Source organism: Pempheris klunzingeri, chromosome 19, assembly GCF_042242105.1.
Source record: "Pempheris klunzingeri isolate RE-2024b chromosome 19, fPemKlu1.hap1, whole genome shotgun sequence".
Lineage (NCBI taxonomy): Eukaryota > Metazoa > Chordata > Actinopteri > Acropomatiformes > Pempheridae > Pempheris > Pempheris klunzingeri.
Window position 1 is genome coordinate 3,241,661 of NC_092030.1, and position 12,913 is coordinate 3,254,573.

The 12,913-nt window shown below is 40.6% G+C and overlaps 1 protein-coding gene across 1 annotated transcript in view; it reads right to left on the reverse strand.

The window, feature by feature from the left end:
- Positions 1 to 4,679: 4,679 nt before the first annotated feature.
- Positions 4,680 to 12,913, reverse strand: part of grin3a (glutamate receptor, ionotropic, N-methyl-D-aspartate 3A) — a 37,334-nt gene continuing 29,100 nt past the window's right edge. Inside the window, exons 8-10 of the mRNA XM_070850817.1 lie at positions 12,419 to 12,580; positions 11,950 to 12,020; positions 4,680 to 5,262 (exon numbers count right to left, since the gene is read on the reverse strand). Coding sequence (XP_070706918.1) covers positions 4,680 to 5,262; positions 11,950 to 12,020; positions 12,419 to 12,580 — 816 coding nt within the window. The remainder of the gene's footprint in view (positions 5,263 to 11,949; positions 12,021 to 12,418; positions 12,581 to 12,913) is intronic.

A 12,913-nucleotide genomic window follows, 5' to 3' on the forward strand; every position in this document is an offset into this window, starting at 1 on the left:
GTATGAGCGAGTGCTGTAGCCTATACCGATGGTGTTAAACCTGCACACTTCCTGTCAGCTGACTCACTCTGTTTTACATCACATCCTGTCAGGTGACTTGCCTCGTCGATCACCGCATCTATCCCCCTCAGTCTGAAAAATCTGCTATGGAAATAATATTGATGTTGTTGTTCTGTGATGTTTGTCATTTGTACAGAAAAAAGACAGAAACCTTCTTTTTATTATCTCTTTCTGTACATTAATTGACCATGTCAGGTCATATTTTGTAAAGATTTTTGTCAATCTGTATGACTATTATGATCCATTTGGACCTGTTTGCCTGCTGTAAACCTGGATATGTTTTGGTATCAGTTTAGGTGTTTTGGGGAATGACCCCTATCCCCTTTGGAGGAAATGACAAGGAAGAGTCAGTGACATCCTCCGAGTCAGAAAATGGGGTTTGGCACTTGGAGTGCCGTCTTATCATCCACAATGAAAATGAAATACATTTGGTTGAAATTCTCACTATAAGTGTGTTTCACCCCAATTTCCTGATTCACTGTGATGTTAATAGGAATTTTTCTACAGCGGTCTAGTGGGGCTAGCCTGTGCCAGATCTACCTGAAGATTTCACTGCTATGGCATTACAATTAAATTTAAACTGAAATCCCAATGGATGATATCTGTTTAAAATACATGGAAAAAAAAGAAAAAAGGACAGAAATGCTCTTTGGAGTCAAACTGAGTGACTTAAGGCCTGGCTAGCCCTTTTAATGGAAACCAGGTTAATGACTCCTGCTTCACTTTTCCTCCTTGAGGCACCCCTCCCCCTCCCTGACCCACCAGTGGATTGTGATGCAATGTTGTGACTCCATTTCCCATTGGAAGATACACCCAGCATGAAGAGAGAAGATGTTTTATAGATATTCATGGCTGAACTATACTCATTATCATTGTGATTATAATCGTCTTTTTTTTTCTTTAAGAACAAAAAATAGCATTTCATTTGAAACGCTACATATATTTTTTTTTCTTGGTTTGTCCACAAATTAAATAGTCAGTAGCAACAATGTGGTCTCTTGTGTTTTTCATTATGTTAGAATGTGTTTTTTTCACAGTGTGGGCCAAAACAACGAGGATCTTGACAGTCAGATTTATCAAGTTACCTTGCTGGAAGAAGTGAGAAACATGTCTGTCTTTGTGTTTATTTGAAAATGTAGAGATTTTATTCTTTTTACTGCCATTGTTTCTTCCTTTTTTTCTAAGTCTCACAGTCAAACCAACAGTAATTGTTCTGCTGCATACATTTATTGGCCCGAACCTTAACAGTGGCTCATCTACTCCCTAAAGGCATGGGCAGATTTGCACATGATCCCATTTTGTCGAGTGAAATTACCCCACGATAGGCATTTAAAAAGGCTGTGATGCCATTGTTCAAATGTGGGTATAGGTGAATATTGAGCAGAGTGATCACACAATAAAAAGCCTGTGAGACAAATGCTACTGTTGGTAGTCTGGCAGTGTCAACAGTAAACAGGCTTATGGTTCCTTCAACCAAAAGGTGAGCATTGTGATATTTGTGCATATCCCAAAACCTGTTGATATTCAAGACTTTGAAAATATTTAAACGTAGGTGTGTTTCTCTTTCTGTCAAGGCATGCATCTCTGCCTAGCCTTGCAAACTGTTGGCTAGCTGCTTTGTTTATAATGCACAGAGCTAATCACAAACAGGCAAAAGGCCTCATGTTGAAAACTGCATCAATCACTTTATACATGTCCAAAATATGCTCCTAAACTCAGAATAATGTAGATAAAAACCTTAGTTGGAAAACTGCATTCAGAGAAATGTGGAATATCCAAACTAAATACGCTGTTTATGTGAGCCATGTCAAATTCAGAACACTGATATTCAGAATAATAGTTGAATATTAGTGTGCATGTAAATGTAGTGAGTGTTTCTATTGAATGACACATCCAAATGGTCAGTCACAGTGATTAGGAGACGAAGGGAATATTCACAGGATGGACGTGTAATGTGACTGTATCTCTTAACATTTGATTGGTACATGTAGAAGCAAATATGTACTTAACCATGACGCTTGTGCTACAGTAAATAGAGGCTTGATGCCTCATATTGTTGCCTCTTAGAACAAGTCAGGTGAAAAACGTGATGTTCTGGTAAACCTATGTTCAGACAGGCCCCCAAAAAGTCAATATGAATATGACTTTATACTTTTCCCATGTACCAAATGTCACATCCTGTAAAGCAGGCTCTTCCTCCTCACACCACACCCTTGTCCAACCGCACTTGCCACCCAGACAAGTGATTAGAATGAGCACAGATATTCTAAAACCAGGCTCTTATTTAGTTTTTCTGTTGATTCATCCTGTTGCGACTTCAGCAGCTTCAGTGATGTTTATGTCTTCGCAAAGCAAGGCATACACACACAGGGACACAAAGAAAGCTGACGGCTCAGCCAGTGCACTTGCTCTTTTGCTCTGTCAGGTATTCATTTCAGCTGTGACAGCCTGCGCTTACCCTGCAGACACACTGGTTAAATAGATAGGCACTGTTTGTGTGTGTGTGTGTGTGTGTGTGTGTGTATGGGGCTGTATTTGACCGTGCCATGTGTTTATAAAACGTCATCCATGGCTGTTCTGAGTATACCCTCCTGCCCAAATTGCTGTCCCCTAGCAATATGAATGAAGAATAATGCAACAACCCAATATTGTTTCGAGGTGTGCCGCAAAGCTCTGAGTGGGTGGTTATTTATATAGCTGCAGGGTGTTTTGTTTACCATAATGCACAATATGCAGATGGAGGGGAATAAGTAACTGGAGCTGAATCTCAATACCTCAAAACCTGGCAAATATATCCTCAATGCACAGTTTGATTGGTGTGACGCGGATGTCATCCCTTGTTTTGTACCACTGGTTTAATTTTCATCTCTGTCTCTCTTACAAGAGCTGGAAACTCCCTTAAGTCCTAGATAAAACATTTGGTCTGTTGAAATAATCACACCTCTGGCCTTAATTTGAGTCAGTTGTCCGTTAATTAAGTGCGTTGGTGGAAACATTAGCCTCATTAGTAACAGTTTGAAGGTTATGGAGGCACAATAATTAAAAACTGAACTAAAGTCCAGAAGGCTGAAAGGCTGAAAGACTGTCCATGTCCTACATTCTCCTTTCTAATTTGTACTGGGAATAGTATATTGATGTGGAGGGTAGTTAGAAAATTTCAGGGAGAAAAAACACTTCAACTAAATTAAGTGCAAAGAAGAGAGGTACATTTTTAATAACAGAACACATCCAAACGCAAACAGAAAAGATGCAAGTAAACAGGTCTCATCACAGAGGGACTGTTTCAGTGTACTGATTCGTGAATGATCACCATATTCAAATATGATGTCAGAGTTCGACTAGTGGTCTTTGTTCCTGTTTACTATTCAGCAATGGAATTGTACCAAAAACTGAAAGGTAGTTCTGTGTCGTGTCACGAGATTACAAGAGCACCGGCTGGGTAGGAAGGTCCTGTTTTCTGTCCCTGACTGAAAAAGCTGAAGACTGTTGGATTTATGACCATTTAATGCATAACTTCTCCAGTTGTTTGTAGCCTCCGAAAGCCATTATGAAGAAGAAAAACTTTGAGACCAGAAGTAAAACTCTGACAAGTTAAATGATGACTTGTAGGTGCAGTTTTCTTTAAGAAACTAGAAGTAAGTGCATCGGTGAAGTGCAGGACAACATTATACAGTGATCCCTAACATAAGAATTTTCTATTGTCCTATAATGCACCACAAGATGCCAACCAGATGTTCTTGATGAACATAGAGGTATCTCGCTGAAGCTTTACATCTTTTTTTATTCTTTACTCGTAACGACTGCCCCACCAACACTCAAAAAGGCGCCCTAGAACAAAATGACCTATGCAAAATCAATTGCATTGTTAAAGGCCAGAAACATTAGGTCATCAGTGGTGACCAACCAATCACCAGCAGATACATTTCATTTTCTTCCCCGTCAAAGATACAAGGTTTCAGCAAGACCCGAGGACATAAAGACTTAACTGGCTGGGTTCAACTTCAGGTCATTTACACTCTCAATGAGACTCCACATAAGACTCAGGTGAATTGGCCTATTAAGCTTGAATACCAAAGAGCCTTCATATCTATGATCAAGATTATCATCATGGCAAGCAAATCTGTACCCTTGAAGAGACAAGGCTTAGGGGGAAGGGATGAGAGGGACAAGGGGAAGGAGTAAACAGGATTAGGAATGGACGTAAAAGGAAAAATGAAGGGAGAAAGAGAAAGGTAAAAAGGAGGTAAAGAAAATGGGGGGAGGGAAGTTAAGAAGAGGATGGTTTGCACAGCTCTTCAGTGACAGCAATAAGCAAGTGAGAGCAGATTTGATTCAGGGTCCCTTGTACACCTTTTTCCAATGCCTCTCATCTAAGTAAATCTCACACTCCAGAAGTCAGGAAATGTTCTACTGGAGTTACAGAGCAAGATTAGATCCCTGGAGAACGTTTCAGTCCAGCGTTCAGAGGAACTCCTGAGCCTAACGGAGGATTCAGATTTCAGAAATTTGTGAAGGTTCCAACACCAAAATTCACAAGGATCCTTCTCCAGAACCCACCGCAGATTTTGGAAACTAGTCCCACGTTGATGTTTCTCGAGGCGGAACTAGAGAGAAAAGCTTCAGAACTCTGGGAGCGTGTTTGTGTGTTGGTTAGTCTGCTGGTGGGACTGGGTGTAGTGAGCAAACTGGTTAGACTGGTGCGCAGTGGATTGACTTGGTGCAGTCTGGTTTGCTTGCTGGTTTTCTGATTGGTACTGTTCTAGCTCTCTCTTTCTCCTCATAGCTGACTGCAGCTGCTGCTTGATTACGAGGATTTGACCCTCCAGTTCTGAAAGCTCCTGAACCAGCGGGTTCCGGCCCACCCCCAGACCGGGGCCACAGTCGCCCACACCCAAGCCCCTACACTGTCCCGATGTTGTGCCCTGCCCGGAGCAACCCTGCACTGGCCCCAGTCCTTGTCCCAAACCCCGCCCTAACAAGTCAGAGCGACCGTTAGAGTTGGTCACTATGGGCAGGTGTTTCTCCAGTAGGGGAAGAGAATGGGCATGAGGCAGGGGAGATGGGGGTGGTGGAGGAGGAAGGTCCTGGGAAGATGGACATTCCAGGTCGTTCTGCTTCTCCTGTGGAAGGACCCTTCGCCTGTTGCAGTGGGATGACTCTGCAGGATTCCAAGATGCTGACTGGTTGTTTCCCTCATTGCACCTGGAATGAAGACAATTACACAGAGAAATGTAAGGTGGCTATTCTGTAGCTTCTGAAGAATGCTAATATTGGGAGTTTGTGTATCAACTGACCACATCTTTCCAGCATAATCTCATTTAAAACAGATGGTATTTTTCTCTTTGAATGTTGTACTTAAACATAGATACTATCATGCCTGTGTTTACATGCTGAATTGTTGCTGCACATACAGTATTATTGTAGCCGTTTTATATGACAATCTGCACTTCAGGGAGAGCCAGACCCTGAACAAGATATAGTGACCAATTTCCTAGTCCTGCCATATGAAAAACAGGGTTTCCCCCAGAAAAGGTGATCGTATTTTGCAGTGATTCAGGCCACTCCTGGTGTTATGGTGGTCCAAAACCTTTATTTGACTGTTCTGGCCTCAATAATGACATTTAGCAGCAGCTACATCAAGATCATGTTCAAACTATGTCATAGGAGTGAATTAGGGCAGTGGGGGAAGGACCCAAATGCCAAAAACGTCAGTTCAAATATTTATTAGCAAGAGTGAAGGTTAGTAGTCTTGCTGGTGAGGGTAGAAAGTCAAAAACAAGTGAAAAAGAATCCACAGACAGACTGTAAACGGCAAAATTTCCAGTAAACACCAACATAAACCAAGTATAATTACGTATAAACGGTGAGAGCAATGGTCCTGTATCCAATATTTCTTCATCAAAAAAGCATATAGCAGATGAGCGTAACAGATATTATTGATCTACTAGAACTGAGAAATGATTTGCTTTTAGCGTGGATGTTGGTAAAATGTCTTCTCTGGAGCTACGTGACCTTCACACTGTATTTGATACTAAATTACAAGATCTTAATTGGACATGGAAGATTGTTTCAGGGTATTAAAGACAGAGCTTGTAATTCTCTCATACAGACTCTTCTCTGAAGGACCCAAACGCAGAAAGGGACAGTTCAAATATTTATTGGTAAGAGTGAAGGTTAATAGTCTTGCTGGTGAGGGTAGTAAGTCAAAAACAAGTGACGAAGAATCCACAGACAAATGGGAGAAAAGGTGTAGGCATCTTTATGGCAGATGTAAATTCCAGGATACAGGGTAACAGAGGCTTGAAAGCAAAGCATGAGAAACAAAGACAGAGACAAATTGACAGAGTCCAGGTGTAAATGAACCAGGACATGTACAACTAGGTTGATTAGGGGAAAATGGGAAGCAGGCAGTGAGCGTGCAGGAGTGGGAAGATCAAATGACTGCAGAGGATTTGAGGGAAGTGGTGACAGGTGTGTAGATGGGTGGGGCAGTTCAAGGGCCTCTGGTGGAACGATATAAAACGGCAGTGAATGGGCCTGGGCAACAGGGTATGTGGCTGTGGGGGAGGAACATAAAGATAGACAATCCAAGCTTAAACTGCTGCTCCAGGGAGTGGTAGAGCAGCAGAGTGATCCTCAATCAGTGTCCAGTTAAAGCTTTTTTTCTGCCTTGTTCTCAACTCGTTTATCCTGCAGAATCATGTTTCATTTACTGTGGATGCACAACAAACCACAGGGGGAAAAATGGAATGTCAGACCTATTGCATTGGAGTATTAAAGACAAACTAAAAAAGGAAAACAGCCACCCATTGTTTTCCTTGCAGACATATCAATTCTTTTGATGGCACTGACCATGAAAAACTCCTGCCACATCAAGTCACCTTGGACCTTTGCCCAAAGCCTCTCCATTTCTTAAACTGCATCAGCACACAACAGCAAGAGGACAGAGTGGCACCTGCAATACATGACTGGATATTACATCTTGGATTTAGAGAAAATACCAGTGGGTGTCTGTAGGAGGCTTTTATTCTTCACCAAACCATGGGAATGTTTTGCTCCAGGCAGACCCAGCTCCTGTTCAGACAATTAATTCAGAATATTTAGTCGTTGTTGAAATGTTTATTTTTTGGTTTATACATAATAAGTATTGTTTTTTTAGTCTGCTTTATGAAAATAACATTGTGAGGTGTTTCAGTGGGTTAGTGGATGAAATCCCATGTAAGGGCACCGCAGTGAGCTGATACAGGTTGGATTTTAATCATAGTACAGTTATGGGAAAATATTAAAAAAACTTTAAACAAAACTTTTCATGAACAGAAACTTTTAGTACTCTTAAAGCTCCTGAGATCACTCTGTGCTGCCTATGGCTGGAAATAAGAACACAACCCAGTACATACAGCACCAATACAATATATACTGTACTCTGTGTCAACAATGTTTCCAGCAGTCATTTATAGGATAGCTCTTACTTGTCAGACTTAGAAAAGAACAAAATTTGGTTTTCTCCCTTCAACAGAAACTTTTCACATCCATTGGAGCAGACCTGCAAGCTGAAAAACCATGATTTCATTAAAAAGGATACAGGAGAGAGATTCCCATCTTATAAATCGAAGCCTAACTGAAGAACTCTCGGAATCAAAAGGTGTTTTCACCTGGTGATAAAAAAGTGACAAGGAGAATCTAATGAGATACTCCCAACATCAAGAGACTTTAGGCTGAAGGATGACGAATCAGAATATAACATAAAAAGAATTTCATCTTAATGTGATAGATGCGCCTTTTGACAACAAGGCACCTGTGCTTACATCATGGAGGCAATGAAAGAGAAAATATTTTCCCAGGTGGTTAACACAGGTCTCTTAAGCCTTACATCTTAGGATAATCAGCCCAATTTCAGCATCTTTATAGGCATTAAATTTCACTGTGCTAGGTTTTATAGCATAGGTGTTCTCTAACTATTTATACTGCTGCACATCACAGCAGCCAGGTGATCCCTCAGGTCAGGTCCCTGGTAACTGCCACAATGTTGATCCTGAAAACAATTGGTGGCTGAGCTTTTGTGCCATTAGCACTCACTAAATTAGAGAATCACTGCCCTAAGGTCACCTTCACAGGCTTGCATTTATGCCTTCATCTGAAAATAACTCCTGTTTTACAAGTTTTGATTTGTGTGCATTGCTTGTGCTTCTATTGAGGAATTCTCTTCATTTTTATTTATTTATATATATATATTCATCTTGGAAGCACTTTGTGCTCATGATATGAATAAATAAGATGAAGCTCACTTTTTGCCTGGTAGAAATTCCCACGAGAAATAATGATATCAAGGTCAGAAAGGGAAGTGTGCTCCATGCAGTGTTGGCAAGTGTGCAGATGAGAAGCATTGAAATAAAAAAAAAAAAAGGATTCTTTTTTTTCTGCATTAAAAGGATGTTGTTCACGGAATCATTATTTTCCAGGGTGGTGATTCACCTTAAAATGTCAGTCACTCCATATTTAAGTATCTGTGCTGTGTGTGTGTGTGTGATTATGTGCATCTGAAAGAAGAACCACATATAAGGTTTTAAATGTAAGAACTGTAAAGCTCATTATTGTGTCCCAGAGGGTGTCTCTACTTCTAACTAAAAAAGAAATAGAGCTTTTGTTTTAACTTCTGTAAATGAAGAGGTTAGGAGAATAGTCCCAACTGCTCCTCAGCCTGGTTTTATCCTCATCATTTACTGAGATATAATTTAGCTTTCACAACTGCTGAGCGTGAAGACCCCCTCCTCCCCCATACCATTTACAGTTCTCAGATTCCCCCACATTATTTGTACGGTCACCAGATTTCTCTCATTAAGTTATGTCCTCTCCTTCATTTACATTTTCATGAATGTTGATTTTCTCTTTATGCAGTGACTTTACAGATATCATTGCAACCAGAGTAGTTAAACACAAGAATCCAAGCCTGTTACTATTCACAACTTCCTATGATCACAAATACTTTTCTCTCAGATCAACCAGTGAAGCTCATTACATAAGGACAGCTCATGTTTACCTGCAGCAATGCTCTATTTTCTGTAACATTTCACCACTGACCAGTATTTCTCAACCCATCTGTCAGTACAGATGCTGCCACCAGCAGTCACAACAAGACATAAGCACAGAGTGTACACAGTGAAGGAGGCTGTCCTTTAACAAGCAGGGCACAGATGCACCATAAAGAGATGCATCCGGCTGAAGTGTCCTTGAGCAAGATATTGTATCCCTACCAACACCCGGGTGCATCTCTGTACAGCTTGAAATGACCTCTTGACCACTCTGCAAATGTGGGAGACATTAATTTCAAGTCTTGTCTTCCTCACTTCTTTCTCTTCTCCGACTGTTAAACGGTAGCTCTTACACTCCTCTCAAATTGTGGTGATGGTATGCTATACCGGATTTACACAGCAGGACTGAAACAGGAGCGCACGATCCATGTCTGATTATTTCGACACTGCAGAGTTTCTCTGGTTTAACAAAAAATAAACTCTTGAGGTAAAATCCATATCCCATTAGAAGTGAGGAATCAAATGCAAAATTGTTGTTTTGGGCTAGTTTAAATTGTATCCATATGCTCCAGTCGGTTACATGATGCCCTCTTTATGCTGATGAAACATTGGTGCATGTACATGCAGTGGTAGTAGCTTACTAGTAGATAGTAGATTCTTTCTTTGATTGAAGATTTTTAGTGAATGTTCCTTTAACTGAGCTGGAACCATTTACAGCAGAACATGTCATACACATAAAATTTAATCTCTTTCATTGCAGTGCTTGCAAAACAGACATTTCTGACATGCAGGGCTTCTGTAGGACACTGACAATATGACAGTAATAATTTCTGACTTTTAGACAGCGTGCAGGCACCATGCAGAAGAGCTTGATTGAATGAGCGTAATTATGTCGGAGTAGGTAATCTATCCTCATTACCAGAGGCATCCCTCACATGGCCTTGGCTCCATAATTATTATGTGTATTTAATCCCCATTTGAGTGCTCCACCTGAGTGTCCCCTCAGTGTGTGGTGCTAAGTAGGGATAGATGTGAAATCGAGAAGCATTTTTGAACAGAGAAAGATAAAATGGGACTCAGTTTCTCAGCCAAACACTGAGGCTATTTTTGATCTCCCCTTAGAAGCCTTCAAAAAGAGTAAAACATTTCCCACATTGCTCTGCTTGCATCAGATATGCTTATCTGATTGCAAAGAGGAAGGTCCAGTGAGAGAAAGTGTGCAGTGGCCAAATGTGAATAAAGGGGGGGCTACGCTATGACACACTGTAGTGCTTGTCAAAACAACTGTGAAGGTTTATGTAACTCATCTGGGCCGTACAATATTTGAAAAGACCCTGAAACTGACCACGCTTTCATGATTTACTAAATCTCCCTCTCTCACCCACTGCGCCAAACAATACTCTGACGTCAGCAGGAGATTATTTCCTCAATTTCCCGTACCGATAATTAGCTTCCAACAGACTGATTCTATTTAGTTTGTGATTAAAAATGGGTCCCTTAACTGCCACTTGGATGTTAATTGGTGTCACTTATTCTCAGTCGGACAATTTGGCCAATGGGCTGTTTAAGTTTGGAAAATTTTGCCTCCTGATAGAAACTCCTGTGTGCTTTTTGATACGAATGACAGAAACAACATACAGGCATTGTATCTTTCTTAAATCTGTTTGAGCATTTTCAATTTGAGATAAAAAAAAAAAACAACCAAAAAATGGCAATGGTCTCCCCACCAAAGTTAATCATTAAACACAGAGTGCATGTGACTTAAACATTCACTGAAGCTTTTGCTCCAGTGAGGATGAAAAATAGAGGGAGATGAAAAGTCAGATCTGTTTGGACCAATGATTCTAACATTCCTCAAATGATGAAAATTATGAGACAAAATGAATACCATGCAGTATTTCCATCACATTAAGTTTGACTGGAGGCCTTTTAATTTCACCAGTGTTTCCCAGTCTTGGTCCTAGAGGCCCACTGCAACTTTTACATGTTTCCCTTCTTCAACACACCTGATTCAAATGATCAGCTTGTCATCAAGCTCTGCAGGAGCCTGATAACGATTCATTTGAATCAGGTGTGTTGGAACATTCAGGCCAGTGGGCCTCCAGCAGAAAACATTGAATCCCACAGTATCTGCATTTCAAGTTGCATACTTTTTTTTCTTTTTACCTTCGTAGATACTGCAGCTGCCCCCACAGAGTACATACTTAACATGCAGTATGATTTTTCATCCATCGCAACATCATTCACCATTTCTTTCACCAATATTGTGTTGTACTGATGTCTAACGCCTTTGACACGTCCATGGGTGACAGCAAATATAATGGGATGTATAAGCAAGAAAAACTAAAAACTTAAGTTATAAACTTGACAGGACTCTCCGAGGGAAACAGAATTGAACTTTCAGCTCCTCAAATAAAATGCTCTCGACAGCTCTGGAGGAGTTCTAACACAAATTATTTAGAGTTTTCTAATGCCAATCATCTGGAACTTTGGTTAGAATTTGTGAGACAGTTGGATGGACACTTAGCTATTGTTGTTGTGCCAGCATACTTAAGTTTTGGAGCTGCCTTAAGTCAGAGTAAAGTGGCAAGTTTCTGATGTGCTCTTGCATGACAAGAGTTTTAATGAGCCTCAGTCCCAAGTTAAAACAAAATGTACTAAATGGGTCATAAATTATTACGTCACAGCTGGGCTCAGTTCATGTTCAGTTCAATCAGTCAGGGATAGGATTTTTCTGAACCCAAATTAATTAAACATTACATTAAGCATGAATATATTACACTTATGTATTTGTCTGGTGATTTTTATTCAGCTGAACTGAAACGTAATTGAGCGTAGCCTTCAATGAAAGGGACGGTACCTCTTTTCAGGCTTGGTAACAGTTGGTAGTTTGTCATCGGTGAAGACCGAGTTGAGGGCCCGGTGTAATCTCTGGAAAACAAGCAACACATTAGCTGTCACATCCTTACAAACAGGATAAATAATTTTGCCAGTCACTCTATGAATATTCTGCTGTTTGTTGGAAAATTAAAATGCTCTGCATGTTTTGCATATGTGTGATAAAGAGAGAACAACCTCAAAATGTTTCACTGTCTACATAGATATGGACTGAACTAGTGCACATTATGCTTAATGAAATTAAGACTTTGACTTTCAACACAGATGATTGCAATGGGGTATTTTTACATCCTGTTATGGCTATTTTCATCTGGGGCAAGTAATCCGAATACCCAGAACCTGCTGTTCTTTACCAACCCATGATTGAAAGGGTGCTTCACTGTGTTGTGTATTTGTGTGTGTGTGTGTGTGTGTGAGAGAGAGTTCAGTACCTGGCTAGTGTGCAACCAGTATTTGAAGCGTGGCTCCTTGACCCTTGGGATCACCAGCTTGTACACGATGTGTTCTGCTATGGTGGTCAGTAGAGATAAGGCCACGCCCACACAGAGCATCACAAACAGGCCAGAGAAATGCTTGATACCCATCTGCAGCGTCTGAAGAGACAGATTTTATTAGTGAGAGAGGCAGGCAGGCAGGCAGGTAAAGAAAGAGAAGAGATTGAAAGAAGGAGTTGCAGAAAATAGTACAATGATAAAAAGTCCCCCAGGTTGTGCTGCATGGTGGTGAAACACAAAACAAAATTATGCTTTTAAACATTTATGTTTAATTATTCAGCAATTTATGTTTAATTGCTCTGAAAGATGTAGTTTAAGCTCAATGGACTGATTATGATAGCATCACTGACATGTCATTAGGGTAACTGTCATGGTTGCAGTGCTGGAGTGTGGCAGGGGCGGAGCAGCAGGACACACCTGATCCTAATCCTC